This window comes from Chrysoperla carnea, chromosome 5 (genome assembly GCF_905475395.1).
Source record: "Chrysoperla carnea chromosome 5, inChrCarn1.1, whole genome shotgun sequence".
Taxonomy (NCBI): domain Eukaryota; kingdom Metazoa; phylum Arthropoda; class Insecta; order Neuroptera; family Chrysopidae; genus Chrysoperla; species Chrysoperla carnea.
In genome coordinates, this window is record NC_058341.1 from 7,730,032 (window position 1) to 7,757,444 (window position 27,413).

General features: G+C 31.3%; 4 protein-coding genes across 4 annotated transcripts; 1 reads left to right on the forward strand and 3 right to left on the reverse strand.

The window, feature by feature from the left end:
* Nucleotides 1–276: 276 nt before the first annotated feature.
* Nucleotides 277–1,791, reverse strand: LOC123300401 (glucose dehydrogenase [FAD, quinone]-like). Its single transcript, XM_044882971.1, has one exon. It carries the CDS (start codon nt 1,789–1,791, stop codon nt 277–279), a length of 1,515 nt encoding a protein of 504 aa, XP_044738906.1.
* An 8,959-nt stretch (nt 1,792–10,750) lies between these two features.
* Nucleotides 10,751–12,499, reverse strand: LOC123300403 (oxygen-dependent choline dehydrogenase-like). Its single transcript, XM_044882973.1, has 2 exons — nt 11,560–12,499; nt 10,751–11,397 (listed from the first exon to the last, which is right to left on the reverse strand). Exons 1-2 carry the CDS (start codon nt 12,497–12,499, stop codon nt 10,751–10,753), a joined length of 1,587 nt encoding a protein of 528 aa, XP_044738908.1.
* A 1,752-nt stretch (nt 12,500–14,251) lies between these two features.
* On the reverse strand, nt 14,252–17,094 carry LOC123300404 (glucose dehydrogenase [FAD, quinone]-like). Its single transcript, XM_044882975.1, has 2 exons — nt 17,079–17,094; nt 14,252–15,957 (listed from the first exon to the last, which is right to left on the reverse strand). Exons 1-2 carry the CDS (start codon nt 17,092–17,094, stop codon nt 14,252–14,254), a joined length of 1,722 nt encoding a protein of 573 aa, XP_044738910.1.
* Nucleotides 17,095–19,496: 2,402 nt separating this feature from the next.
* On the forward strand, nt 19,497–23,433 carry LOC123300397 (AF4/FMR2 family member lilli-like). Its single transcript, XM_044882968.1, has 4 exons — nt 19,497–19,554; nt 19,771–19,998; nt 21,236–22,347; nt 22,607–23,433. The coding sequence occupies exons 2-4, from the start codon at nt 19,843–19,845 to the stop codon at nt 22,755–22,757; spliced, it is 1,419 nt and encodes a 472-aa protein (XP_044738903.1). The 5' UTR covers nt 19,497–19,554; nt 19,771–19,842; the 3' UTR covers nt 22,758–23,433.
* The last annotated feature ends 3,980 nt before the right edge of the window (nt 23,434–27,413 follow it).

Below are 27,413 nucleotides of genomic sequence, written 5' to 3' on the forward strand. Positions count from 1 at the left end.
TTTCAAAAAGTCGATTTCTTTTTTTTACCATTCCTTATTCCGGTTTTCCACTAAACGGACAAACAAAAACAAAAACAAAACTACTACCATAATTTTCAATCTCGTTTATTTCGAAAAATAAGAATTTTTTTTGATACGCAAATTGGAACATTACGCCATTTAAACTATCGATAAATGATAGAAAAATAAATTTTAAATTTAAATTAAATAACTATCCAATATAAAATTTCATTAAATACAGCTAATAAGATTAGAGAGCTGAATAATTTCAAAAAATCAAAGAAATTCTATCCTCCAATCTTGTTTAATAATATCGGCACCTTTTTCTCCAATCATCATTGCCACTGCACCATAATGCGCTGATACTGGAGATGGAAAAACACTTATATCGATAACACGTAAATTCTTAATACCATGAACTTTTAATCTCGTATTAACCACAGTTGAAGAATCTTCTATTCTTCCCATTTTACAAGTCCCACCAAAATGGGCTAACGTAAACGGAAGTGCTCGAATAGCACACCTCCAATATTCATCAGTACCAAAAGAAAATTTATTACAATGAGGAACTTTTGTCTCAACTATTCGTGGTTCATATATTTTTAAAGCGGGCTTTCCAGCTATTCTAATGGCTTCTTTTACTCCACTTACCAAAAGATCAAGATCTTCCGGTTCAGAAAAATAGTTCAAATCAATTCGGGGCGAAGAAAATGGATTTGCGTTTCGTAGTCGAAGTTGACCACGACTTTTTGGTTGTTCCAAAATGGTTTGTATCATGAAACCTGGTTTTAGTGTATGTTCCTTGAAAACCTTATCATAAACTGATTGACGCATATTAAAAATTTGGCTCTGTTTTTGATTCATATTTCGAAAATAGAACAATTGTTCGATGGCCACAGTTTTATTCAATGGATGTGAATATCCCCATATTTCATAGTGTGGGGGTATGAAAGGAGGTGAATACGCTCGTTTATTTGTACGAAACTGTAAACTTGCTGTACCAACATGATCAAATAAATTTTTACCAACTGGCAAATCATTTATGACTGGTATATGATGATGTTTCAATTCGTGTAGAGGCCCAATTCCAGATAGCATTAATAATTTTGGTGAATTAATTGCTCCAGCACATAAAATAACTTCCTTCTTTGCAAATACCGTGTTTAATCCATTTTCGTTCAGAAATGTAACACCAAAAGCTTTCGGTAATGGTTTTGCTTTCACATCGATAAGAATTTTCGTTACAAATGAATTCATTTTAATATGTAAATTTCGACGTGTTTTAATTGGAGTAATATAAGCTGTGTTTGCGCTAACACGCTTACCCTTTTTAAGAGAAGATTGAACTGGCGATATTCCATATTCCACCGGACCGTTAATATTATGAATCGGTAAACCAGCTTGATTTGCTGCAAGCAAAGCAGCCCTAGATAGTGAACTATGATATGGTGGTATTTCAATATGCACTGGTCCATCTACCCCAAAGTAATTTGGATCAGAATATGGTATTCTATAATTTTCTAATTTTTTAAAATATGGTTGAATATTTTTCCATGACCAATTATAATCACCACTCATTCTAGCCCATCGATTATAATCTTCAATATTTCCTCGGGTGTACATCATCCAATTTACTGAACTAGTTCCACCCATTCCTTTACCATGAATACACCGTACTTTTCGCTCACGTAACGCATGACCAGCATGTTTTAATGGCTCTGACATATCGTGCCACAAAACTGGTGAATCATATTTCGAAATTATATTTAGTAGTTTTCCAGGTATATCCATTATCGGGGTTTCTATGCCACCAGCTTCAATTAATAATATTTTCCATTGATGTTTTTCACTGAGACGATTTGCAAGAGCGCAACCAGCACTACCCGCTCCAATTATAATAAAATCATATTCGTTTTCTGGGACGATTATTTCTCCATGAACTATTATTTTTGAAATATTTATTACAAAAAGTAAAATGTAATATTTCATTTTTTTTTTCCGAATATATCTAAACTTTATTTACGATAGGAATATTTGTATCTCTGATCAGATATTTTTATTCCCAATTACTTTTATATTTTCAAATTGCGTTTATGAACTCAAATTGCGTTTATTAGCTTTGATAAAAAGTATGTTTATTTCAAATCTGTTAGCGTTCCGTACCGATTAATATTTGAACCTTTTCTTTTTATTAAATTCTGAATCATATTTTTAATGTACATTTCTCAAGTTAAATAAATATCCCATGTTTCTTTACGTTAATAAATCGGTTTCGACTTTAAACTATTCTAAATTCAAGAAGTTCACCACTTGTAAATTCAAAGCAGATACTGCCTCTTTTTCAATAATCTGATATTAAATTATAATCGTTAAAGTTTGGATGGATGGATGTTTGTTTGTCAATCACTCCAGAACGGTTGAACAGCTGAACGGATCTGAATGAAATTTGGCACAGAGATAGATTATAGTCTGGAATAGTACATATTCTATTTTTATCTCGGTAAAATGTGTGGTTTCGGTGGGAAAGATTTGTTTAAATTTTTCATAGAGCAAAGCATCGACATGACTTTTTTTATAGGTAGTGAGTGGTAGTTTAGGAGATAGAAAAGGACATGGCTTATTTTTCTCCCGAAAAAATGCGCGGTTCCTACGGGATAGCATACAGGAACCGTGTTTTTTTAAAGAGTCTTACGAAAGTTCGTGAAATAGATTTTTAGGGTATTTTTCTTGGGAATAAGAGAGAAATATAATTTATAAGTTCTTCATGAAATACAATTTATAAGTTCTTTAAGTCGATCTGAAATGGCTTAAGAATTCTAGTGCACTTGAATTCGTATACTAATTTGAAAAAACTATGTTTTTCCACCTTTGCCAATTTGAAATAAATCATTCATAAATTTCATACATTAATGTTTGATAAAATTTATTTAAATAAATAGCAATAAAACATTATTTGAACGAAGCCAATTGATTAAAAATGATGTCTTTGATTTGTGTATAATGACGTTATCCATTGTTTTTCATTCATATCGGAAAAAAATATCCACTTACCTACGTAATATTAGACGTAAATTATCCGTAAGGCAAAGTAGGCACGTGCCTGCAGACGACAGTTGATAAAGAGTCGCACGTAGAAATTTTTATACAAACATAAAAAAGTTCGTATTGCAGGAGCTGCGTTAGCTAAGCGAATTCCCTCAGAGATTGAAAAAATAACACATTTTTCTTAAAATCGAATATTGCATTTTTAGTTTTCCCAGAGTTTTTATTTCGAAAACTAAGTGTCTAGAGAAAAAATCACAAGAGTACTTTTTTCCTTCGATTCAAAATTTTGTACTTTGCCTCCCCCCCCCCCTTTGTTTATCTGTCGATTTTTCTCATTAAGAACTTGACCTTTCAAAATCTTCTTAATACCAAACTATATTCAAATGGTTTAGATTTTAATTGACCCCGACTGTTAAAGTACCTATGTAAACTTCTGAACTTGTTTCTTTCTTTTCAGATTTTATTTACGCAGTCGGGTTTTTTATTTTTTTAATTATTTATTATATTTCAGACTTTTTTGCCAATTTATCATTTCTAATTAAATTTAAACATATAGCTTAAATATATTTTTGCAATCCCTTTTTAATTTCCTTTATTTTGATACCCTATTCGATTTTCTTTATTTTTTTATGAACGTACTATACTATTTAAGAACACCAATCTAAGAAAACTTGTATTTTTGAGTCAAATATAATGATAACTTAAATGTTGAAATCCATTGAGCCGTTTGGAAGATACGAGGTAGGTAATAAAGAAATTTACAAACAAATATGCATACATACATACATACAGAGATACGCACGAAAACTATAACCATAACCCTCCTTGACAGTCGGGTAAAAAATAAATTCGAATTATAAAAGTTTTTGTCTATGAGATTAATATTTACGTTTATAATGTTGGGAAATACAATTTTTGGAAATTCTCAATAAGGATTAATAAATTTTAAATATTTTAAATAAATTTTATTAAATTAATTCATAAATAAAAAAACAATAAATATGTATAGTTAAAAATATCACTTAATTAACAGATTAAATCATATGTTTTTCCTTCCAATCTTGTTTAATAATATCTGCACCTTTTTCTCCAATCATCATTGCCACAGCGTTATAATGCGCCGATACAGGAGCTGGGAAAGCACTAGTATCGATTACACGTAAACTATCGATCCCATGAACTTTTAATCTCGTATTAACCACAGTTGAATGATCTTCTTTTTTACCCATTTTACAAGTTCCACCATAATGGCACAATGTAAACGGGAGTGCTTGCACTGCACACTTCCAATATTTATCGGTACCAAATGGATATTTTTCACATTGGGGAATTTGAGTTTCAATTATTTTTGGTTCAAACATTTTCAAAGCAGGTGCTTCAATTATTTTAATAGCTTCTTTAACTCCGCTTACAAGAAGCTTCAGATCTTCTGGATCAGAAAATATATTAAGATCTATTCGCGGTGATGATAATGGATTTTCATCACGAAGTCGAACTGTTCCACGACTTTTTGATTGATGCAATATCGTGTCAATCATAAACCCTGGTAACATTGCAAATGGCTTATAAACTTTCTCATATACTGATGGATCTACATTAAAAATTTGGCTCAATTCTTTACTCAAACCGCCGAAATAAAACATTTGTTGAATTTGCATAGTTTTATTTTTTGGATGTGAATAGCCCCAAATTTCTACGCCTGGTGGTATGGATAATGGCCCAGATTTTTTTTTATCATACAGTAAAACATCTTTCAACGGGTATAATGGCCTGTTTACAAGAAAATGTAAACATATTGTTCCCACATTATCAAATAAATTTTGACCAACTGGTAAATCTTTTATTAACGGAATATGATGATGTTTTAACTCTTTTCGTGGTCCAATTCCAGACAACATTAGTAATTTTGGTGATTGTATTGCCCCAGCACATAAAATAACTTCTTTCGTAGCTAATGCCGTCTGTAAACCATTTTCATTGGTAAATGTAACACCAGAAGCTCTTGGTAATGGTTTCGCTTCCAAGTCAATAAGAATTTTCGTTACAGTTGAATTCATTTTTATTTTTAAATTAAGACGTTTACCGATAATAGGAGTAATATAAGCCTTATTTGAACTAACACGTTCTCCATTTTTAATCGTTGTTTGAACTGGAGATATTCCAAAAGGTTCTGGACCATTGACATTGCGAATTGGTAATCCAGATTCATTTGCCGCTAACAAAGCGGCTCTGGAAAGATCACTATGATATGGAGGTGTTTCAACATTCACGGGACCATTTTTTCCAAAATAATGTCCCGGGTATGGTATTGTATAATTCTCCAATTTTTTAAAATATGGATGAACATTTTCCCATGACCAATTATAATCGTCAGTAATTGCAGCCCATTGATCATAATTCGAAATACTTCCTCGAGTATACATCATCCAATTTACTGCACTTGTTCCACCCATAACTTTACCTTGCATTACACGTACTGATCTGTCACGTAAACCATGCCCGGCATGTTTTAATGGTTCTGATATATCGTGCCACAACACCGGTGAATCATATTTGGAAATTATTTCTGGTAGCATTCCAGGTATTTGCAACAATGGTGTTTCTTCTCCACCAGCTTCAATAAGTAATATTTTCCATTGACGGTTTTCACTGAGGCGATTAGCAAGTGCGCAACCAGCACTGCCCGCTCCAATTATGATAAAATCAAATTTGTTATCTGGAACGATTTTTCCTCCATGAACTAATAAATTTGAGATATTAATTAGAAAATAAAGTAATGCATAATATTTCATTGTTTGAAATGAAAATCTAAATTATCTTTTCCAAGTATTTTTCTCTGATTCAATTCTGTATATTTTGCTGTCATTTATATATTTTATTATATCTTAAGTTCTTTTATCTTTTATTTATAAAATGAGGATGTTTACATTAAATTATTTTTGACGCATTGCTTTTACGTAGGTAGGTCTTTTTTTATTCTACGTAGCAATGCGATTCTAAGTTATAATTAGGGGTAGACCGTGGAACACCACTGGTTTTATTTATCATTTATTTATTTCAGTTATCGTTCTGAAAACTCTTTTAAAACGTTGAAAAAAGCGGTTCATTACCTATGGTTTTCACAAAACTGAACAGATTTTCTTGAATCCATAGCTAAGAACCGTTTCAAAAAGTCATATTTCAAAGTGCAAAAATCTTAATCATAATCGGTTCATCCGTTTGGGACACTCATGATACACACATCAAACACAAAAGTGAGTTAAAAATAGTTTAAAAAAAGAACATTAATTAAAAGTTAAAAACAATACTTTATTGTAAAATTTTATTTTTATCGCAATAAAAAAATTATCGAATTTAGGGTCCAATCCCTGTTTTAATTAGTTCGAGTTATTAATGCCAGTTGACGGGGTTGCAGTTCCCAGTTATCAATAATAAATAAGGTTTTAAATTAACATTTATTTTTATGGAAATAAATAAGCTTAAAAATAAATATTAAAATCATAAAATTTTCTCGGGCAGTTAAATCGATCTTCTCATTAAATCTTCTTTAATTATATCCGCTCCTTTCTCTCCAATCATCATTGACAATGAATTATAATGAGCTGTTACTGGCGATGGAAAAGCACTACTATCTACTACACGCAAACCATCGATACCATGAACTTTTAGTCTTGTATTAAGCACAGTTGATGAGTCTTCTCTTCTACCCATTTTACAGGTCCCGCTAAAATGCCATAAAGTCAAGGGAATTGCTCGAATGGCACATCTCCAATACTCATCAGTATCAAATATATGCATTGCACATTGAGGAATTTTTTTACTTAAAAGCTTTGGAGCATACGATTTTAGGGCAGGTTGTTTACCTATTCTGAGAGCTTCTCTAACACCACTTAATAGTCGTTCAAGATCTTCTGGATCAGAGAAATAATTGAGATCTATTCGAGGTTCCGAAAATGGATTTGCATCCCGTAGTCGAACTGTACCACGACTTTTTGGTTGTTCCAATATGGGGAAAATCATAAAACCTGGCAACATTGAATACGGCTTAAAAACTTTATCATACACTGATTGTTTTATATTGTATATTTTATAAATCATCTCATTCACCGTAGAAAAGAAAAATATTTGTTCGATTGGTAATGAATCATTTATTGGATGTGAATATCCCCATCCTTCTACAAAAGATGCTGTAGACAATGGTCCGGATCTCTTTTTAGGATACAACAAAATATCCTGCGGAGGATAAGGAGGCTTGTTTGTAAGGAATTGTATACTTGCAGTTCCAACGTGGTCGAATAAATTTTTACCAACTGGTAAACTCTTTATGACTGGAATACTATGCATTAATAGCTCTTCTTGAGGTCCAATTCCAGATAACATTAATAATTTTGGTGAATTAAATGCTCCAGCACACAAGATAACTTCTTGTCTCGCGTAAACAGTCTGCATAACATCGTTATGAATATATCTAACGCCATAAGCTTTGGGCAAAGGTCTTTTTTCCATATCAATAAGAATTTTCGTTACTATTGATTTAATTTTGATATGTAAATTTCGACGTGTTTCAATAATTGGAGTAATATAAGCTTTATTTGCACTCACGCGTTCACCATTTTTAATATTGCTTTGAACCGGTGATATTCCATGCGACACTGGACCATTAACATTACGAATTGGTAAACCAGTTTGCTCTGCTGCTAGCAATGCAAGTCTGGAAATTTCACTATGATATGGAGGTATTTCAACATGAACGGGTCCACCTACTCCAAAATAATTTGGATCGGGATATGGTATTGTGTAGTTTTCTAATTTTTTGAAATACGGATGAATATTTTTCCATGACCAATTTAAATCATCTGTTATTCTACCCCATCGATTATAATCTGCAATATTTCCACGAGTGTACATCATCCAATTTACCACGCTGGTACCACCCATTACTTTACCATGCATACAGCGAATTGATCTTCCATTTAAAGCTAAACCAGCATTTCTTAATGGTTCTGACATAGAGTGCCATAAAAATGGTGAATCATAAGGTCCAATAATTTCAGCCACTGCTCCAGGAACATCGTTCAATGGTGTTTCTTCTCCGCCTGCTTCGATTAACAATATTTTCCATTGTCTTTCTTCACTTAAACGGTTCGCCAAAGCACATCCAGCACTTCCAGCTCCAACAATAATAAAATCATATTCTATTTCTGGGCCATTTATTGTTGCTTCAACTGATAATTTTGAGATGAGAATTGCAAAAAAAATTAATGATAAATTCATTTTTTTTTAAATACTTATCTCAAACCTAAATAATAGGTTTTCTCTGGTGAAATATAACTGACGCTCCGAAGATTTATTTTTATATTTTTTGTGATTTTATTTTATTGGTTTTACCAATATGTATATTTAATATTATTTATTGTATTTTATTTATTACCGTACCGTAGCAAATGGGAAATTTTAAGTAAGGTATGCACCGATATGTGTAGAGGCAAATTATCCATAAGGCAAAGTAGACATGTGAATACAGGTGCTAGGTTACAAAAGGGCGCACCCTTGGAAGTATCTAAACAAACAGAAATTAATAACAGAATATTATCAATTCTACAGTTATTCAAATGTATGACAGTCTAATTCATATAATTTCTACAGAAAAAGAAAATTTTTATAAAAATGATCAGCAAGTCTTGAAACTCTCAATAACCAAAAAATTTGAAACGGGCAGAAAGTGAATTCCGAAGAGAATTCTTTTTTATTTGAGAAAAGTCTTAAAAATGGAAGGTTTTCGTTCGCCGAACTCAGAAGTAATCACATAAATGTTGAGTGGTCTGAGACTTTAGACTATTCGACTTATTAACTCACTTTAACAGATACGGTCATGTCTTAATTTAATTCCTGGTCTATTAATTATACATAAATAAAACAAATAAATTTACAATATTTGTCCAATAAAATTAATAAATATTTCAATTTTAATAAAAATCCCTCAAATTATCTATAGGTATATATATTTTAAATAAATTTTATCAAAATTGATTTAAAACAAGAAATTTAACAAGAGATAATTGTTTAATGACCTTGTCCTTACTGCTAATTCAGTTGATGAGAAACTGTAAAAGACAAAATAGCAACAACCAATTTTTCAATAAAGCATCTTAATATACTTTCCGTTCATATTTTACTGTAGCTGACCTACCCGCGTTTCCGAGAATTATTAAAAACTAAAAACGGATAAGTATTAAATATGTGCATTGCACATTGAGAAAGTTTAGATTTTACCATTCTTGGTGTAAACACTTTCAAAGCTGGTGCTTCAATTATTTTAATAGCTTCTTTAACTTCTCTTATTAGAAGCCTCAAGTCTTGTGAATGAGAAAATATATTAAGATGTATTCGTGGTGGTGAAAATGGATTTTCATCTAGAAGTCGAACGGTTTCATGCAAATAGCTTAACGATTTTTTTATAAACTGATGAATCTACATTAAAAATTTGACTTAATTCTTAACTCAAACCACCGAAAAAGAACATTTGTTGAATTTGCATAGTTTTATTTTTTGAATGTGAATAGCCCCAAATTTCTACACCTGGTGGTATGGATAATGGTCCAGATTTTTTTTTATCACACAGTAAAACATCTTTCAACGGGTATGATGGCCTGTTTACACGAAAATGTAAACATTTAGTTCCCATCATTATCAAATAAATTTTTACCAACTGGTACATCTTTTATTAACGGAATATGATGATGTCGTAACTCTTTTCGTGGTCCAATTCCAGACAACATTAGTAATTTTGGTGATTGGATTGTTCCAGCACATAAAATGACTTATTTCGAAGCTATACCGTGTACCGTAATCCATTTTTGTTGATTAATTTTACTCTTAATACCTTGTTTGAAATAAAAATCCAAAAATTAGATTTTCGTAGTAATTTTCTCTGATTCAATTTTTTATTTGTTTCTACCATTTATATATATTTTATTATTTACATTTTTTATCTTTTATTTATTAAATGAGGATGTTTACATTAAATTGTTTTTGTCGCATTATTCTTACGTTGTCTTTTGATGTTCAGATTTTACGATATAATTAGAGAATGCGTCAATTTTGTTGTTAAAAACTTTCGATACAAAAGGAAAACATTATTATATTTCGATATAGAAAAGCATTTTACTTCGATATAACTTTTTCTCTGGTGGAATCTCGAAACTGAACAAGTTTTCTGGAATCGGAAGTAAGAAACCTCTTGATTAAGTCACCTTTCAAACAAAATAAAAAAACTTAATCAAAATCGTTCCATATGTTTGGGAGGTACGATGTCACAGACACAAATACATCAGACACATAATACGTTTCTCTGATTGAGTCGTGGATTAAAAATACTAAAAATTGGTTAAAAAATGAACATTAATTAAAAATTAAACAAAATATACTTTATTGTAAAATTGTTTTTTTATCGCAATACAAGTAAAATCGCAAATATGGAGTAATTACATCCAATTTGGAGTAATTACAATAATTTTTTACACTGGAATGTTAATAAATAAATAAGTAAATAAATTAGTTAATAAATAAATAAATAAATCGAAAAGGGGCTTGCTTCCAGAATGCTAATTAATGATATTTTGATGGAAAAAAACTGCGGATTGAGTTCAATGAATCACATTTCTATCTGGTACACTGGAGCACACTCATAAAATAGGGCTGGTGTTTAATGTGTTAAATCATCCTTAATTATATCTGCTGCTTTTTCTCCAATCATCATTGACAATGCATTATAATGAGCTGTTACTGGAGTTGGGAAAGCACTAGGATCAACTACACGTAAACCTTCGATACCATGAACTTTTAATCTCGTATTAAGCACAGTTGATGGATCTGATCTTCCACCCATTTTACAAGTTCCACTAAAATGCCACAAACTGATAGGCATTGCTCGAATGACGCATCTCCAATACGCATCAGTATTAAATATATACATTGAACATTGTGGAATTTTTGTACTTAAAAGCTTCGGAGAATACGATTCTAAAGCAGGTTTTTCACCGATTTTGATAGCTTCTTTAACACCACTTAATAGACGTTCAAGATCTTCTGGATCAGAGAAATAATTAAGATCAATTCGAGGTTTCGAAAATGGATTTGCATCCCGGAGTCGAACTGTACCACGACTTTTTGGTTGTTCCAATATGGGATAAATCTGAAAACCTGGCAACTTTGAATGCGCTTTAAAAACTGCATCATACACTGATTCTTCTATATTGTGTACTTTATAACTCATCTCATTCATTGGAGCAAAGTAAAGTATTTGTTCGATTGATAATGTGTTATTTATTGGATGTGAATATCCAAACCCTTCTACAAAAGATGGAATAGATAATGGTCCAGATCGCATTTTAGGATACAAAATCATATCCTGTGGAGGATAAGCAGTTTTGTTTGTAAGGAATTGTATACTTGCAGTTCCAACATGGTCGAATAAATTTTTACCAACTGGTAAATTTTTTATGACTGGAATACGATTTATTAATAAATCTTCTTGCGGTCCAATTCCAGACAACATTAATAATTTTGGTGAATTAATTGGTCCAGCACACAAGATAACTTCTTGTCTCGCGTAAGCAGTATACATTACATCGTTATACAAATATCTAACACCATAAGCTTTCGGCAAAGGTCTTGCTTCCATATTAATAAGAATTTTCGTAACCGTTGACCTCATTTTTAAGTGTAAATTCGGACGGTTTTCTATAATTGGAGTTATATAAGCTTTACTTGCACTAACGCGCACTCCATTTTTAATCATAGCTTGAACCGGTGATATTCCATACGACACTGGACCATTAACATTACGAATTGGTAAACCAGATTGTTCTCCTGCCACCAATGCAAGTCTGGAAATTTCACTATAATATGGAGGTGTTTCAATATGAACGGGTCCATTTATTCCAAAATAGGTTGGATCAGGGTATGGAATTGTATAATTTTCTAATTTTTTGTAATACGGATGAATATATTCCCATGACCAATTTAAATCACCGGTTAATGTACTCCATCGATTATAATCAGCAATATTTCCACGAGTGTACAACATCCAATTTACCGCGCTACTGCCACCCATTACTTTACCATGCATACAGCGAATTGATCTTCCATTCAAAGCCGAACCAGCATTTCGTAATGGTTCTGAATAATCGTTCCACAAAAGTGGCGATTCATAAGGTGAAAGAATTTCAGTCACTGCTCCAGGTACTTCGGTCTTTGGTGTTTCTGGTCCGCCTGCCTCAATTAACAATATTTTCCAAGGTTTTTCTTCACTTAAACGGTTTGCCAAAGCACATCCAGCACCTCCAGCCCCAACAATAATAAAATCATATTCTATATCCCGTCCATTTATTGTTGCTTGAGCTGATAGCTTTGAGAAGATGAGAATTGTAAAAAGAATTAATGATAACTTCATTTTGTTTTGAATCACGTAACTATGATGAAACTGATACTAGACAGATTCTTTTTTATATTTTTAATTAATTTATTTTCATTGTTTTCTCAATTTTATTTTATTGGTTTTTTGTTTATTTATATTGATATATTCAATGTTATTTATTGTATTTTAATCAGTACCGTATCAAAATTGAAAATTTTGAGGAGGTTTTCCTGACAAAATTAAGTAAAAATCGTGCAAAAGCTAGGAGCCATTCACTAATTACGTAAACATTTTGGGGGGAGGGGGTTAAAAAGCTGACGGTTTTCGGAAAAATGGATTAGGTGAAAAATATTAGTTTTTTTAATGAGGATCAACTTTATAACTAGAAGTGTTATTATCTAAATTGGCTATTAAAGAAATCCGAAGAACTAGGTCAAATCTGATTTCAGAACATGTTGTCCCCAATCAAACTCTGCAATTTTGGATGAGGTCATTTTTTAATAAGTGGTGCCTCCGGCGAGATCTTCATATGCATAGACGAAAATGACTCACATTTTATATTTAATTTTAATCTATACAGTTCCAGACTCTTTTTGGTTAATAACATGGAGACACTTCGTAGGTATGTGGTTTCGTTATAGTGAATCCATAATAATTTCTACTAGAAGAAATGCTTAAAGGTGGTTCTGAAGGTTTCTTTCGCGGAACTGAAAAGTAATCACTTGCGAAAAGGGATCTGGAACTTTAGACTATTAGACTTTTTAACTCACCCCCCAATAGACACGGTCATGGCTTAAATACTTCCTAGTATATTAATAACATGAATTTTTACAATATTTGTCCAATAAAATTATTGAATATTTCAATTTAAATACAACATCCGTCAAAACATCTACATATATTGCAAATATATATTTATCAAAATTGATACAAAGGAAGAAATTATCAAGATCCAATTGTTTAAAAACCCTATGCTTTCTGAAATTAATTGAGTATATGAAAAAATGTCAAAGAAAAAGCAGCAACCAATTTTTATAAATAAATCATCTTTGTATTTGATCTTGGATAGTCGCAGAAACGAAGCACACAAAGTTCGAAAATTTGAACAGTAGGACGGATTTAAATCCGATTTCAAGCAAAAAAAAACACGAGTAACGAGTTTGGCCTGATTATATAACGAATGTCCCGAAAACTCCAGGAAAATCGTTTAGTCTGGGCACCGGTTTCGAAAATCCCCCGATTAACAAGTTCGGAATCATTTTCATCACTATTAACCGAATTGTGAATTTAATATATTTACAGTTAATTTGAAATGCAATTATAAAATGCAGATTTTCAACTTCCTATAAATCAATCGAACGCAGAAAACAGCATTCAAATCCGTCTTATTGTTCAAATTTTTCGAACTTTGACTGTTTTTAGTGTTTCGTTTCCGCTACTAGCATTAAAAAAAATTGTTATAAAATTATGTAGAAGTTATGATTTACAAAGTTAAGGAATATTTAATGCCCAATAATAGTTGACGCATGTGTAGAACGTGTGAGAAAATCTCTCATCACACGACTAAATATTACCGAACGGTTGATGGGAGTGCTAACGAGGTAAAATGTTTTTTAAAATAACGTCTGAAATAATAATGATGTACTACAAGAATCCTTTCACTTTTTCAACAACAAAAAATACTGTTTTTTAAAATAATTTTATTTCGATTCGATTGTAAATTAATTATAAAAACCACAGACTTGTATAAAAAAAAGTATCAAAAATATCAAAACTGGCTGAAAAAACTTAAATCGATCTTCTCGTTAAATCTTGCTTAATTATATCCGCTCCCTTTTCTCCAACCATCATTGATAAAGCATTGAAATGGGCTGCTACAGGAGATGGAAAAGCACTACCATCAACTACACGTAAACCTTCGATACCATGCACTTGTAGTCTTGTATTCAGCACAGTTGATAAGTCTTCTCTTCTACCCATTTTACAGGTCCCGCTAAAATGCCATAAAGACAAGGGAATTGCTCGAATGGCACATCTCCAATACTCATCAGTATCAAATATATGCATTGCACATTGAGGAATTTTTGTTCTTAAAAGTTTTGGAGCATACGATTTTAAAGCAGGTTTTTCAACTATTCTGATAGCTTCTCTTACACCACTTAATAGCCGTTCAAGATCTTCTGGATCAGAGAAATAATTAAGATTTATTCTCGGTTTCGATAATGGATTTGCATCCCGGAGTCGAACTGTACCACGACTTTTGGGTTGTTCCAATATGGGATAAACCTGAAAACCTGGCAAAAATTGATGAGGTTTAAAGACCATTTCAAAAACTGATTTTTTCAGATTGAATATTTTATAATTCATCTCGTTCATCGGAGATAAGAAAAATATTTGTTCAATTGATATTGTGTCATTTAATGGATGTGAGTATCCCCAAGCTTCTACAAAAGATGCTGTAGATAATGGTCCTGATTTCTTTTTAGGATATAACAAAATATCCTGCGGAGGATAAGCGGGCTTGTTTGTAAGGAATTGTATACTTCCAGTTCCAACATGGTCAAATAAATTATTTCCAACTGGTAAACTTTTTATGACTGGAATACGATGCATTAATAGCTCTTCTCGAGGTCCAATTCCAGACAACATTAATAATTTTGGAGAATTTATTGGCCCAGCGCACAAGATAACTTCTTTTCTCGCGTAGGCAGTACGCATTACATTTTTATGCATATATCTAACACCAAAAGCTTTCGGTAAAGGTCTTGCTCCCACATTAATAAGAATTTTCGTTACTGTTGACTTCATTTTAATATGTAAATTTCGACGTGTTTCAATGATTGGAGTAATATAAGCTTTATTTGCACTAACGCGCATTCCATTTTGAATCGTAGCTTGAACCGGTGATATTCCATACTGCTCGGGGCCGTTAACATTATGAATAGGTTTACCATCTTGTTGAGCTGCCAACAATGCCAGTCTGGAAAGTTCACTATAATATGGAGGTGTTTCAATATGAACGGGTCCACCTACTCCAAAATAATTTGGATCAGGATATGGTATTGTGTAGTTTTCTAATCGTTTGTAATACGGATGAATATTTTTCCATGACCAATTTAAATCACCGGTTATTCTACCCCATCGATTATAATCTGCAATATTTCCACGAGTGTACATCATCCAATTTACCACGCTGGTACCACCCATTACTTTACCATGCATACAGCGAATTGATCTTCCATTTAAAGCTGAACCAGCATTTCGTAATGGTTCTGACATATCGTGCCATAAAAATGGTGAATTATAAGGTGAAATAACTTCAGCCACTGCTCCAGGTATATCCGTTATTGGTGTTTCTGGTCCACCTGCCTCAATTAACAATATTTGCCATTGTCTTTCTTCACTTAAACGGTGCGCCAAAGCACATCCAGCACTTCCAGCTCCAACAATAATAAAATCATATTCTAGTTTTGGACCATTTATTGTTGCTTGAACTGATAGTTTTGAGATAAGAATTGCAAAAAAAATTAATGATAGCTTCATTTTTTTTTAAGTGTATCTCAAAACCAAAGACACACCTTTGGCAAAATGGATGCTAAGTAGATTCTTTTTTATATTCTTAGTTATATAATTTTTATATATTGGTTTTAATAATCTGTATATTTGAGTATAATAAAACCGTACCGTAGCAGATGTGTAATCTTTCCAATTATCAAACCTTTGTGCAGGTGCTTTTATATTTCATGGAAGAGTGGTTAGTGGATACATAACTACTTTACTCAACAATACCTGTACTTTATTGGTTAAGTTCAATAGTGCCCATAACTTCTTAACTATTGGGTTTTGGGAAAACGTCAAAAAGGCACTTTCGATTTAAAATTGTTCAGAGAATACACTCTTAAGCTATACATCTTAAGATGATCCTGGCTTGTTGATATTTATAGATAGAATAATATTTATGCTCAAAAAGAAATATTTTTTAAAACGATAAGCTATTTTGGTAGCCGATATGACTTTCTACGAACCTCACTCACAATTCTTCGATTTTGTACTCCGGCATTACGAGAGCAGTCTTACACAAAATGTTGGAATAAGAATTTCATTTTGCAGTTTAATCTTACTTACGTTTAATTTGATACTTATCATTTTGTAAATTTTGTGTGTACTTTCATTTTACTGGCTCCGTATTCCAGTCAGACCCGGATAACAGGGGCTCTAGGTATGTGCCTAGGCCAGCAGAGCCAATATTGGAAACCTGAAGACCCCGCGGATAAAAGGGCAGAAGGTAGATTAACGATGGTTAATATTAAGGTAACGATGCAGAAAAGTTTATTTCGAGGGACTCTCATAAACGACAAAGTGTTGAGGGAAAATTGACAACGATTAAACCAAAAAAAGGCTTTTATTGATTGATTTTTAGGGCGGCAATTTTTTAACTGCTTGGGGGGTACTAAATTTCTAAATCCGTACCTGACTCCAGTATTAACACAGCCCTGCCCTACGTAATTCCTGATACGGTAGATAGAGTAACGTGATAATAATCTAAACAGAGTAATTTTTTTAACAATATTTAAACCATAAAATTAATAAATGTTTGCATTACAATAAATCATACCTTGTAAAACATACATCTTATATATATTTTATCAAAATTGATTGAATAAATCAAGAAATATAACAAGATTTTACCCATCAGCACTCGCGTCAATCATTCGGTAATCTATATAGGCGCGTGACGAGAGAGTTTTAGTTAAAATGAAAAAAAATTATTTCTGTTTCGAAGAACCTTATCTTATTCTAATCAAAACTTTCATCAGCAGCTTTCGGTCAATATTCATAAAATTTTCTTGATTTTTTTGCAAGAATTTTGATCGTAAATTACAGTTATTCAAAAATATCGAGATACTAATATATTTCGTTGGTTTATTTTCTAGGAATTCGATTATTGAAACGAATAAATATTACAAACTATTGATGTAAAGATACTTTATTTGAACAAGGAAACAACTATTTCATTTCCACGATGAAAATACAAAATATTTACATAAACTATTGAAATATAGGTAATATCAATAATCATTTATAGTAATTTATTTACATAACACAAACCATTTACTGAAGAAATGCATGATTACGAGCCTACCTTTGAACAGAGGCGTTTATCTATACCACGTCGTTACATCATCGTCTTCTAGAGAAATGTTTTCATATATTTACATCCGAGCTCACGTCTTTAAAGGCTTTATCTCAATTAACTTCGTTTAAATAAAACTCATTAAAATTATTTATCTTGAATAGCTTCAGAAAGTCTCTCAAATTTTATGCCCGTCTGATGTATATACTATTTTCAGTTAGGAGACCGAAATTCCGACATCTAAGCTTTGGTACGTACAAAAGCATAAATGTCGGACTTTCTGCATTCGGCAGGAATCTTAAACTTTCTGCCCTTCGAATTTTGTTGTCGAATTTTTGCACATGCTCTACAATTTTCAGCTCTCTCTTTCATCGGAAGATACCTTAATTTTCGAACGCAAGATTTGTATCAAACAGAAAATTAATAAAATGAATTGTTAAAAGAGTGAAAATCGCCCTGTATCTATTACATTGTCCCAAAATTATTTCTTATATAATAATAAAATACTATTCTTGGCAGGTAATAAGGAGGAAGCATTATTATCATTTTCAACATTGACATAAAGTATGACAGTATCTCATTATAATAAAATGTATTATTACAAAATAATAAATTCAATAAATATTATTTTTACGATATATCTTTTATTTGTTATTTGAATAAAAATGAAATCTTTTCTTTTTTATTAAATGATATGTAAATAGTATTATTACATTTATATTTATTACATAATATACAATTTTCCTACAGTTAATAAGGCATTTAAGTTTTTTATAATAAAAGTTAAGAAGAAAATCTTTATTCGTATTTTTAATTTTCTATCATGGAAACAAAAAAGATTCAGATTAAGAAAAACAAATTGAAAATGATTTATTTATTTTTCCATATTTCTATCAATTGTTTTTCTTTTGTGTGCATACAATGCCATCTAATATACAATTTTCCTACATAGTTAATAAATTAAGTAGGCATTTAAGTTTTTTTTAAAATAAAAGTTAAGAGAAAAATCTTTATTCGTATTTTAAATTTCCCTCCATGGAAACAAAAATGAATCAGATTAAGAAAAACAATTGAAAATGCTTAATTTATTTTTCCATATTTTTGTCAATTGTTTTTGTTTTTTGTACATATAATGCCATCTATTGAGAATTCATTGAACAAAATAACAGGTTTCTATTTTACAAAATATTTTTGTTGAAAAATTTATTTCATGTGTATTTTTTAATAAATATTTCATTATATTAATTAATATATATATTATTAATTATTCTGTACCTATTATTTTAAATAATATAAGATATATTTTTGTCATAATTTAAAGTAAAAGTTTTTTCAAAATCTGTTTATTTTCATTTCATTTCCTACAAAAACATTCTCATTTCTTAATTTTAAGATAATAATTAACAAAAATATTTTCAATATATAATAAAAAATTGTTTTATAATAATTAATAATAAAAGGAGAACAATAGAATAATATTAAATCGATTAAAATAATAATAAATAAAGTTTTGAATAGGCAAAAAAAATCATATTTGGAAATGAATTCATTTACGGTCATGCGTACAACCATCATTATGTGTAAATCAGTTCAATTTATATCTGACTTCATATTTGACTTCACAGCATTGAAAAAAAAAAAAAAAACGAAATGAAAACTTCATAAGAAAAATAAAAATTTCCCCGTTATTTTTGTGGTCATATTTTGTATTATGATATTTGTGTGTGATTGACATATTAAAAAAAATTCTTGATTCATTATTATTCAATAAAAATATCTATAATAGATTATAATTAATCATTTGTTAAAATATTATTTGTAAAAAAAAAAAATAGTGTAATGTTTTCATTAAAGAAGTGTAATCATTTAATAATACGTTTGTTTTTAGAAATTTAACCTTGATAATTGAAAAACACTTTATTTTATATTTTTTGAAGGTTATGTGTATTAGAAAAAGGTAAAAAAATTAATAATTTTAAACTTATTAATATTTTAATTAGTACATTGTGTAATATATTTCTATTGAATTGAAACTATTCAATGCAAAATACATATTTGTGATTCCCTAAGTTTCATATTGATGGAAATCTACCACCCGTTGCCAGAAAAAATTTTGATTTTGACAGGCACCTGTTGGAAGATATTTACAATCTACCTTAATGTTTTTTTGTAGGGGGTTGGTGAACATTTAAGTGTGTTATTATTTAAGCTGTATTTTTGTTGTCAATAGAATAAGATAAAACTAATGCATAAGATTAAAATGGACACTAAACCGGAGTTAATAAGATTGGAAGCTGTGGATCCATCAGCAGTTCCGGGTAGTAATATGTATATTAAGAATGAAGTATTGTATCATGTGGATACACCGTCTCATCATATTGTTAAGAAAGAAGACCCTAAGGTAAATAAATTTTTAAGCGTCCCCTTAAAAAGTTTCTAAGAATTATGCGATAAAAATGGGTTGGGGATGATAACATATGTAAAGTTTGGGGTCTTTTTATGTTCACTGTTTGTTTGAGTCAAAACAAGGAAATTGTTTGATATTTATGTTAGGTTAGAGTGGTTGTCCTGGGGTGGGACACAATTAGACCATAGAGTCCGTTGTGATACCGTAAATGGGTTGGCCCATCCTCGGCCACTACTCCATGAACCATTTGGAGTCGTCTAAGAGAAGCTGGCTCAAGTAAGTCCATCTCCTCATGACAAGAGCTGGGCAGTGACAGAGAAGATGAGACATTGTCTACTCCTCGTCATCACTGTGACAGCTCCTGCAGTAGTCGTGATACACTGCCAGGCCTAAGCGTTCAGCATGCTTGCCGCCCAGCCAGTGTCCTGTGATAGCCACAACAACTTTGCGAACAGAGGCCCTTGGAAGTGATATGAGTTGATCAAAGAAGTGAATCACAGAGTTAATCAAAAGAAATTTTTCGAAAACACGTAAACTTGACGTTAGGGTTGTTCTGTTCATACACAAGCGTGCATTTAGCGAGTTCCTAACTCGAAATCATTAAGACATGACTTGTTTTCAATCGAATTTGATCACAGAGTTAAAGCAAGGGCCAAAAAATTTGAAGCCCTGTGCTAACTCGACCCCATTTAAAGGCATGGAAAACTCGTAGAGAGCCTATAAAGTTTATTCACGCTAAATACATACTAGGTAAAGTTGTGGTGTACGTGACAAGAAGCACTTATACACACAGCGGATTTTCTACAATTAAATTTGCTTGTTTCATGATTTTGAACCAAATGAACCTGGTTTTTGTGTTTTTTGAGTCATAATTACTCTATAAGCTGAGTTTTTTCAAATTTTGAAACAAAAATTGTTTGTGATCTATTCGAGAGAGTTTTTACGTCTCCAATTTGGGTGAAACTCATTATATTAGATTATTATGATCCAAAAATCGGATTTATTCGATGATTAAATGCATAATTCCGGAGAAAGTTTTCAAAATCCTAAAAATTGATTTCACCGATCGACCTAAGGCGACACATCGCGAAATCTTCCTCATGCCTTTATCAATTTGTATGATTTACCCCTCATTTTAAATATACTGAATAGTGCTAAAGGCATATCCCTCCTTTTTGGGCCTTTGTAGTCGAATAAAAAATTGTAATAAAATTCAAAAATTATTTTAAAGGTATATTACGACCATCCGCATCATCATACCTCACATCACCATCACATACAACAGGAAACAACAAAATATTTACCGGATACCGTACATAATTTCCAATCAAAATCAATGTCAATATCACAATATCCAAAATATCAAACACCAAAATTACGTGCAAAATCTACATACAGTCCAATGAAATCGACAACAGGTGGTGGTGTAATGCCCTCACAACAACAACAAATCTACATGAAACATGAACCAAGTGCGGATATAATGATTGAACAAATCGCCGAGCAACAACATTTACGACAGGATCATAATACCGTACAAGTGATCACACCGAATGCAAATTATGCGGGCCAACAACAGCAACAACAACAACAACATTGGAACTCGGATGTAACCATGACTCCGATTATGGAACAACAAAGTATGCAAAGTGCTGCAGCCACGGAACATAATATTGCACCGGATGCAATATTTATACCGGAATCGTCGTCAGCGGGTGGTGGTGATAATAGTTCTGATTACAATTCAATGAATGCACCAACAATTAATTTAATACCGTTAATGACACCGAACGGTTTAGTTTTTGTTGCCGCTAACCAGGCGACCGGAACCAGTACTGTTATCAGTGGTATGCCATCATCTTCAGGATCGGCGGCAACACCAGCACATCAATCCCATCACCATTTACATAACACAGCAGCTGTTGATTCAAGTATAGGACTTCAACAACAGAATACATCGTCGCGAAGCTACAATCGACGAAAACAACCAGTAGCGAAACGTGCAACTCCATCAGTGCCAGCTCCACATGTGGAAATTGTTTCACAACAAATGGGTGGTGGTGGTGGAGGAGGTGGTGAGAATGCATCAAATTTAATTTACACTCAAAATGGACCGTTGTTGTTGTTAAATGAACAACAACAACAGCAACAACAACATCGTGGATCGTCATCATCTGCGTCACAACATCACACAAGTGCAGCTGGTAGTGTAGCAGGCACTGATTATAAGCCACAACAAGTAACCACAACGCCTTTAATTCCTGAAAAAGGAACTGTCATTGTTGAAGAACCACCAAAAGCACTTTATCAATCGAGATATGGTAGTGACATTAATGAAAATAGGTGAGTGATTTTTTTTAAGTAATATTTTCGTAATCCCTACGATTTAAGGGATCTGGGGTGTACCATGACACGATGAGCAAAGAATACGCTGTTAAGCTATGCCCATCGAGTCACGGGCACCCTGTATAAGATTATTTACTAGACTGAACTATACCTTGAAGCTGAAATTGATTTCAGCAATTTGTAGGAGATTGTCAGAACACTATATCAACAAAATACGGCCATTATTGTTAAAATTTAGTATTTGTTCTTTTTCTAGTACGCATTACAATTCGAAAAATGGTGTAAAATCTGGAAGTGGATCAAACAGTGGTAGCAGTGGCTACAGAAACACATCAACAAACATTGTACAATCAGATGCTGAATTAGATTTGGATGCTGCAATAACAGTTTTTAAAATTTACAAGTGATATCAAAATAATTTATGGTGCAAACAAACAATTTTTATATAAACAAATCAAAACAATACAAAAAAACAAACAAAACAAATGGACAGTACTACTAAAAAAACAAACAAAAAAATACAATTTTTGAACAAAAAAAAATAAAAAAAGATTTTTTTTAAATATATATGTATACAGGACGTGTGACACCCTGTACTATGTTATAATGAAGTAACACATGAAAAGCCTTTGAAGAAAAAAAAGTTCATTCTTGATTCTCATTCGATAAAATAAGTATTAATTTGAACTTATCTTTATCATTTTCCACGTTTCTTGATCGATTTCAAAAAGTGGGGCATTAATTTCACTTCAGCAGTCTATTGTACAATATGATGGCGAGTACAGAGAGGTCATGAAATGAAACTACGCGAACGAACTTCACGCTATCACGAACGATATATTTTGATCTTTGCACCTGTAAAAAATCAGTTAGCAGGTACTTTTAATTTTAGTTTAATCGATTTAAGAAATATTTTAATTTTTAATTTATTCACGATTTACGAATGCTGGACCAAAAACACATACACATTTAAAAATTGGAATAAATATCTACGATTTACAGGAATTTAGTTAACTTGCTATTATTATTACTCGCAGGCAGTTTACTAATATAACGGGCGCGCCATCTTTTGAATAACTTTGGGGAAAAAAACAACCGATTTCTTTATGTGAGATATTTTTATTCAATTTGGTCCTTTACAACTTACTTGCACTAGTTTTTGAATACAACATCAATCAAGTGGCCGACTTTAGTGGCCAAAACAAAATGTACCCTTTTGCTGCGTTTTGGCCCAAACAATCACAAATTTTCTTTTATAAATCAGGTCAACTGTCGACTGTTGTGTGTGTAGGCGGCAACGCTCTCTCTAACCGCTTCAATCAATTCATTGGAACGTCTTGACCGTTGACAAACTCCCACTGTCTCGTGCTCAATAAAATTTGACACCAAATGACGAATACTGTTGTCAGGCGGTACCTGTTGGCTACGACATTTTCAACGATATTCACGTTGAGTTAACACAACCGAACGATTATATTCAATGTACAGCGTCACTATTTCGGCCCGTTGTTTCCGTGTGAAGCGATTCATGGTTTAAATTGTTTCAAAAACAATCGCTTGTCAAAGTTATTCAATGTCTTTTATGTCGGTATAAAAGATGGCACACCCTGTAAAAATTTTAAATAATCATTTCGAAAGTCAAAAATATGCCCCACGTTTTTAATATCGATTATTAAAATAGAATATTTTCTAATATAAAATCAGTATAAAAATCTATTTATAATTGTAAATTTGTTTTAAACACATACGTTTGTACTAAACCAGAATGGTTAAAGCCAGAAATATGGAACTGCGGTTTTTTACTTTCGATTTTCTCTCTTAACAAGAAGTCAATTTGATTTCGAAACTGATCCGGTATTAGTTTAAGAAATGACAGAAACGAGTACCTAACGAAATCATCATCACACGAAAATGGTCATCTTCATGAAAGCTCTCGGCTATTCGTAAAACATGATCCTGATTTTCGTTTTTTTTTTTGAAGTCTTAATTGATTTCAACACACTAGAACTTCTTTTTCTTAAAATTTACTTCACATAAAGATAGAAAATTTTATGAAACGCCCTTCTGAAGGTATTTCTAACGACATAAGACTGCAAGTAATTTTATACGAAATTGTGCAGAGAGATATTTTTTAACGACATAAAGTTATATTAAAAAAAATTGTAGAAACGTTGACCGTTTCTGTTAATTGCTATAAATTTTCAAAGTTGTAGAAATTTATTTAGAAAACATTTTTGAATGTTATTAATTCGCTACAGGAGGCAGTAACTTCGCACTCATAACTAGATATATTTAAAATAAACAAATTAGGCATGCTTTGAGCCTAAATAGGATGTAATTGACTCTTTAGTTTACGAAAAAACAATAAACAAAAATTAGTTTTTGACAAATATTTAGTGAATTGTACAAGCCACAACGTTGTACAATTTACTTCTGTGCTGTATGCTATACTGTGTGAGCGTTGACAGATTTACTGCACTAATGCAACTACTAATTAGAGAACTATATTTGTTTCCTCTTTTTAGGATATCGAGTTCTCAGAAATACTTTTAATCGTTTAATCATCTCGATTTAGTACAAACGTATTTTATCCGAACAAAGAAATTGAATATATATTAATTTTATATGTATAATTGGGAATGGATTTTTCCATTTAGAAAAACAATTTGAGAAAATTTTTTTTAAAAAGTAAAGTGACGTTTTAAAATTATAAATAAAAAATTTTAAATAGTGATTCTAGTTTTTTATTGTCAATTGAAACAAAAACAAAAAAGAGAAAACTCACAAGTAAAAATTAATTTGTATAAAATTTAAATAAAATTAAAAAAAAAAATTATTTTCTCCATTAAAAATTTTAATTGGTCATTTGCTGGAAAGAAAATTACACTCTAGAAATCATTTATGATAAATGTTTTATCACTTCTAAGATGAATATCGGCTTTTAAGTTGGGAAATATGACCAGAAATGAATTCGTTTGTAATTTGTTTTTTGAAACAAAATAGATTTAATTTGTTGGTTTAATGTTTTTTTTTTTTTATAAGAAAAGTTTAAAAAAATCTATAAAAAGTTTTCATTTCAGGTCACATTTTTCTAACTTTCATAAAAGAAAACGTCCAGCATCTGACTTATTGAAAATCTCAATTATTATATGAGAAAAAGAGACAGAAATGATATATGTGTGTATGAATTTTATTATTGGGTGGGTAATTTGTGAAGTATAGTGATAAAAAAAATCATAGAACTTTCAATTCGAGTTGAATTTTATTACAGTATAACTTTAAACGGTATGCGAAAACTTTCTGGCATTTCGTATATGTTCTAACAGTTTACAAAATGGGTCCTACGCACCTAAGATCCAATTGAGCTATGTTGCTCATTTACGAACTCGAACTCACTTTTTACGTCCTAGGCACGCTATAAAAATTTCAACTTGATATCTGTTTTCGTTTTTGAGTTATCGTGATGACAGACGGACAACCGAAAATGAGCTAATTAGGTGATGAAATACCATACCAAAATTTTGTTCGTAGCATCAATATTTTTAAGTGTTATAAATTTGGGACTAAACTTAGTATATCTTGATATATATTTCATATATTAAAGGTGTAAAAACTACGCTTTTGTGAATTTTTAATGCAATTTTTGGAAGAAAGTAAGATGTAATTTTGCCACAGTTATCGTACTCTCCCCGTTGAAATAAACTAAATAAAGGAAAAAATAGGGAAATATCTGAAAGTTTTCACATACGTTTAGAAATATTTAATAAAATAAAAGCTCGTGATGCTTCTCTGTTATCACTATACTAAAAATAAAAATAAAAAAAGATGTATATATGTCAAATAATTATTAAGTTTATTAACTATTATTACAAAATACATGAAACAACAAAAAAAAACAACAAAATAAATATAAAAAATACACAAAAAACAAAGTTAATTAAAATGATTAAAAATACAAAATGACAAAAAAAAAGAATATTTAGAGTTATTATTATTATTATTATTATGAATGATTGATTTATTTGTGAATTAATCATCAAATTATAAATATATATATATTTAAAAATAATTATTTCTGAAATTAAAAAAAAAAAAATATTACTTTGTTGTAAAAAAAATACCAGTCTTTTATTTATTAACGAGGATTTTGGGCCCCATTCATAAAATACGTCACACAAACAGATGGAGGTAGGGTTATTACTAAGTGTGACGGGATGGTAGTCTAAGCATAGAGGATTGAGATAAGGAGAACCGAAAAGTGTGCACAGAAAATTAGAAAATTGGTAGTGCTGATTGTGTAGTGATTTTCAACTATGGAGCATCCAAATTCAAGACAAAATTTTTTAAGTTTTGCGTTAAAAACATTGTAAACGCTCCGAAAAATGAAAACGAAGTTTTCGATGTTATTCACACGGTTTTCTCACAAATTTCAGTATTTTAAACAAAACAAATACTTCCCAATCTTCTCCAAAACAGAAGAGAGAGGGTGAGAAATGGAAAAAAAAGAAAACACTGAACCTTCCCATAAATGCCTGATCGAATATGCAAATAAACGTAGCCTTAAGAATGCGTAAGAAAGAAAACATTTACCTGAAAGTCTTACTAAAATCAAATTAGCCGTTTCCAAAATCTAATCCTAAACCAAACAGATAACAAGTGAAATTTACAAATATTTCGTGTACGGAATCCTAAACTCGTACTTGAAACATAGCTAACAAGACTCTCCATTAAGTTACCTTTCAAACAACACAAAAAAAAAATCAAAATCGGTTCATCTGTTTAGGAGCTACAATGTCACAGACAGATACACACATAGCAGTTAAACATCCCTCTTTTTAATTCAAGGGTTAAAAATTGTAAAAATATAAAAGTTTTTTCATGCTATCACCGACAGGTACTTCAATTTTATTTAATATAGATTGAAACTGATAACCCAACATTACACCTTTCGTGTAATGACGTCATTATATACTACCCTTCTATAAAAATAATAATAATGTCTTGCATGAAATAATTCTTCATCGATGAGTTGCTTGCTTGCTGCATACATCATACATCGATTA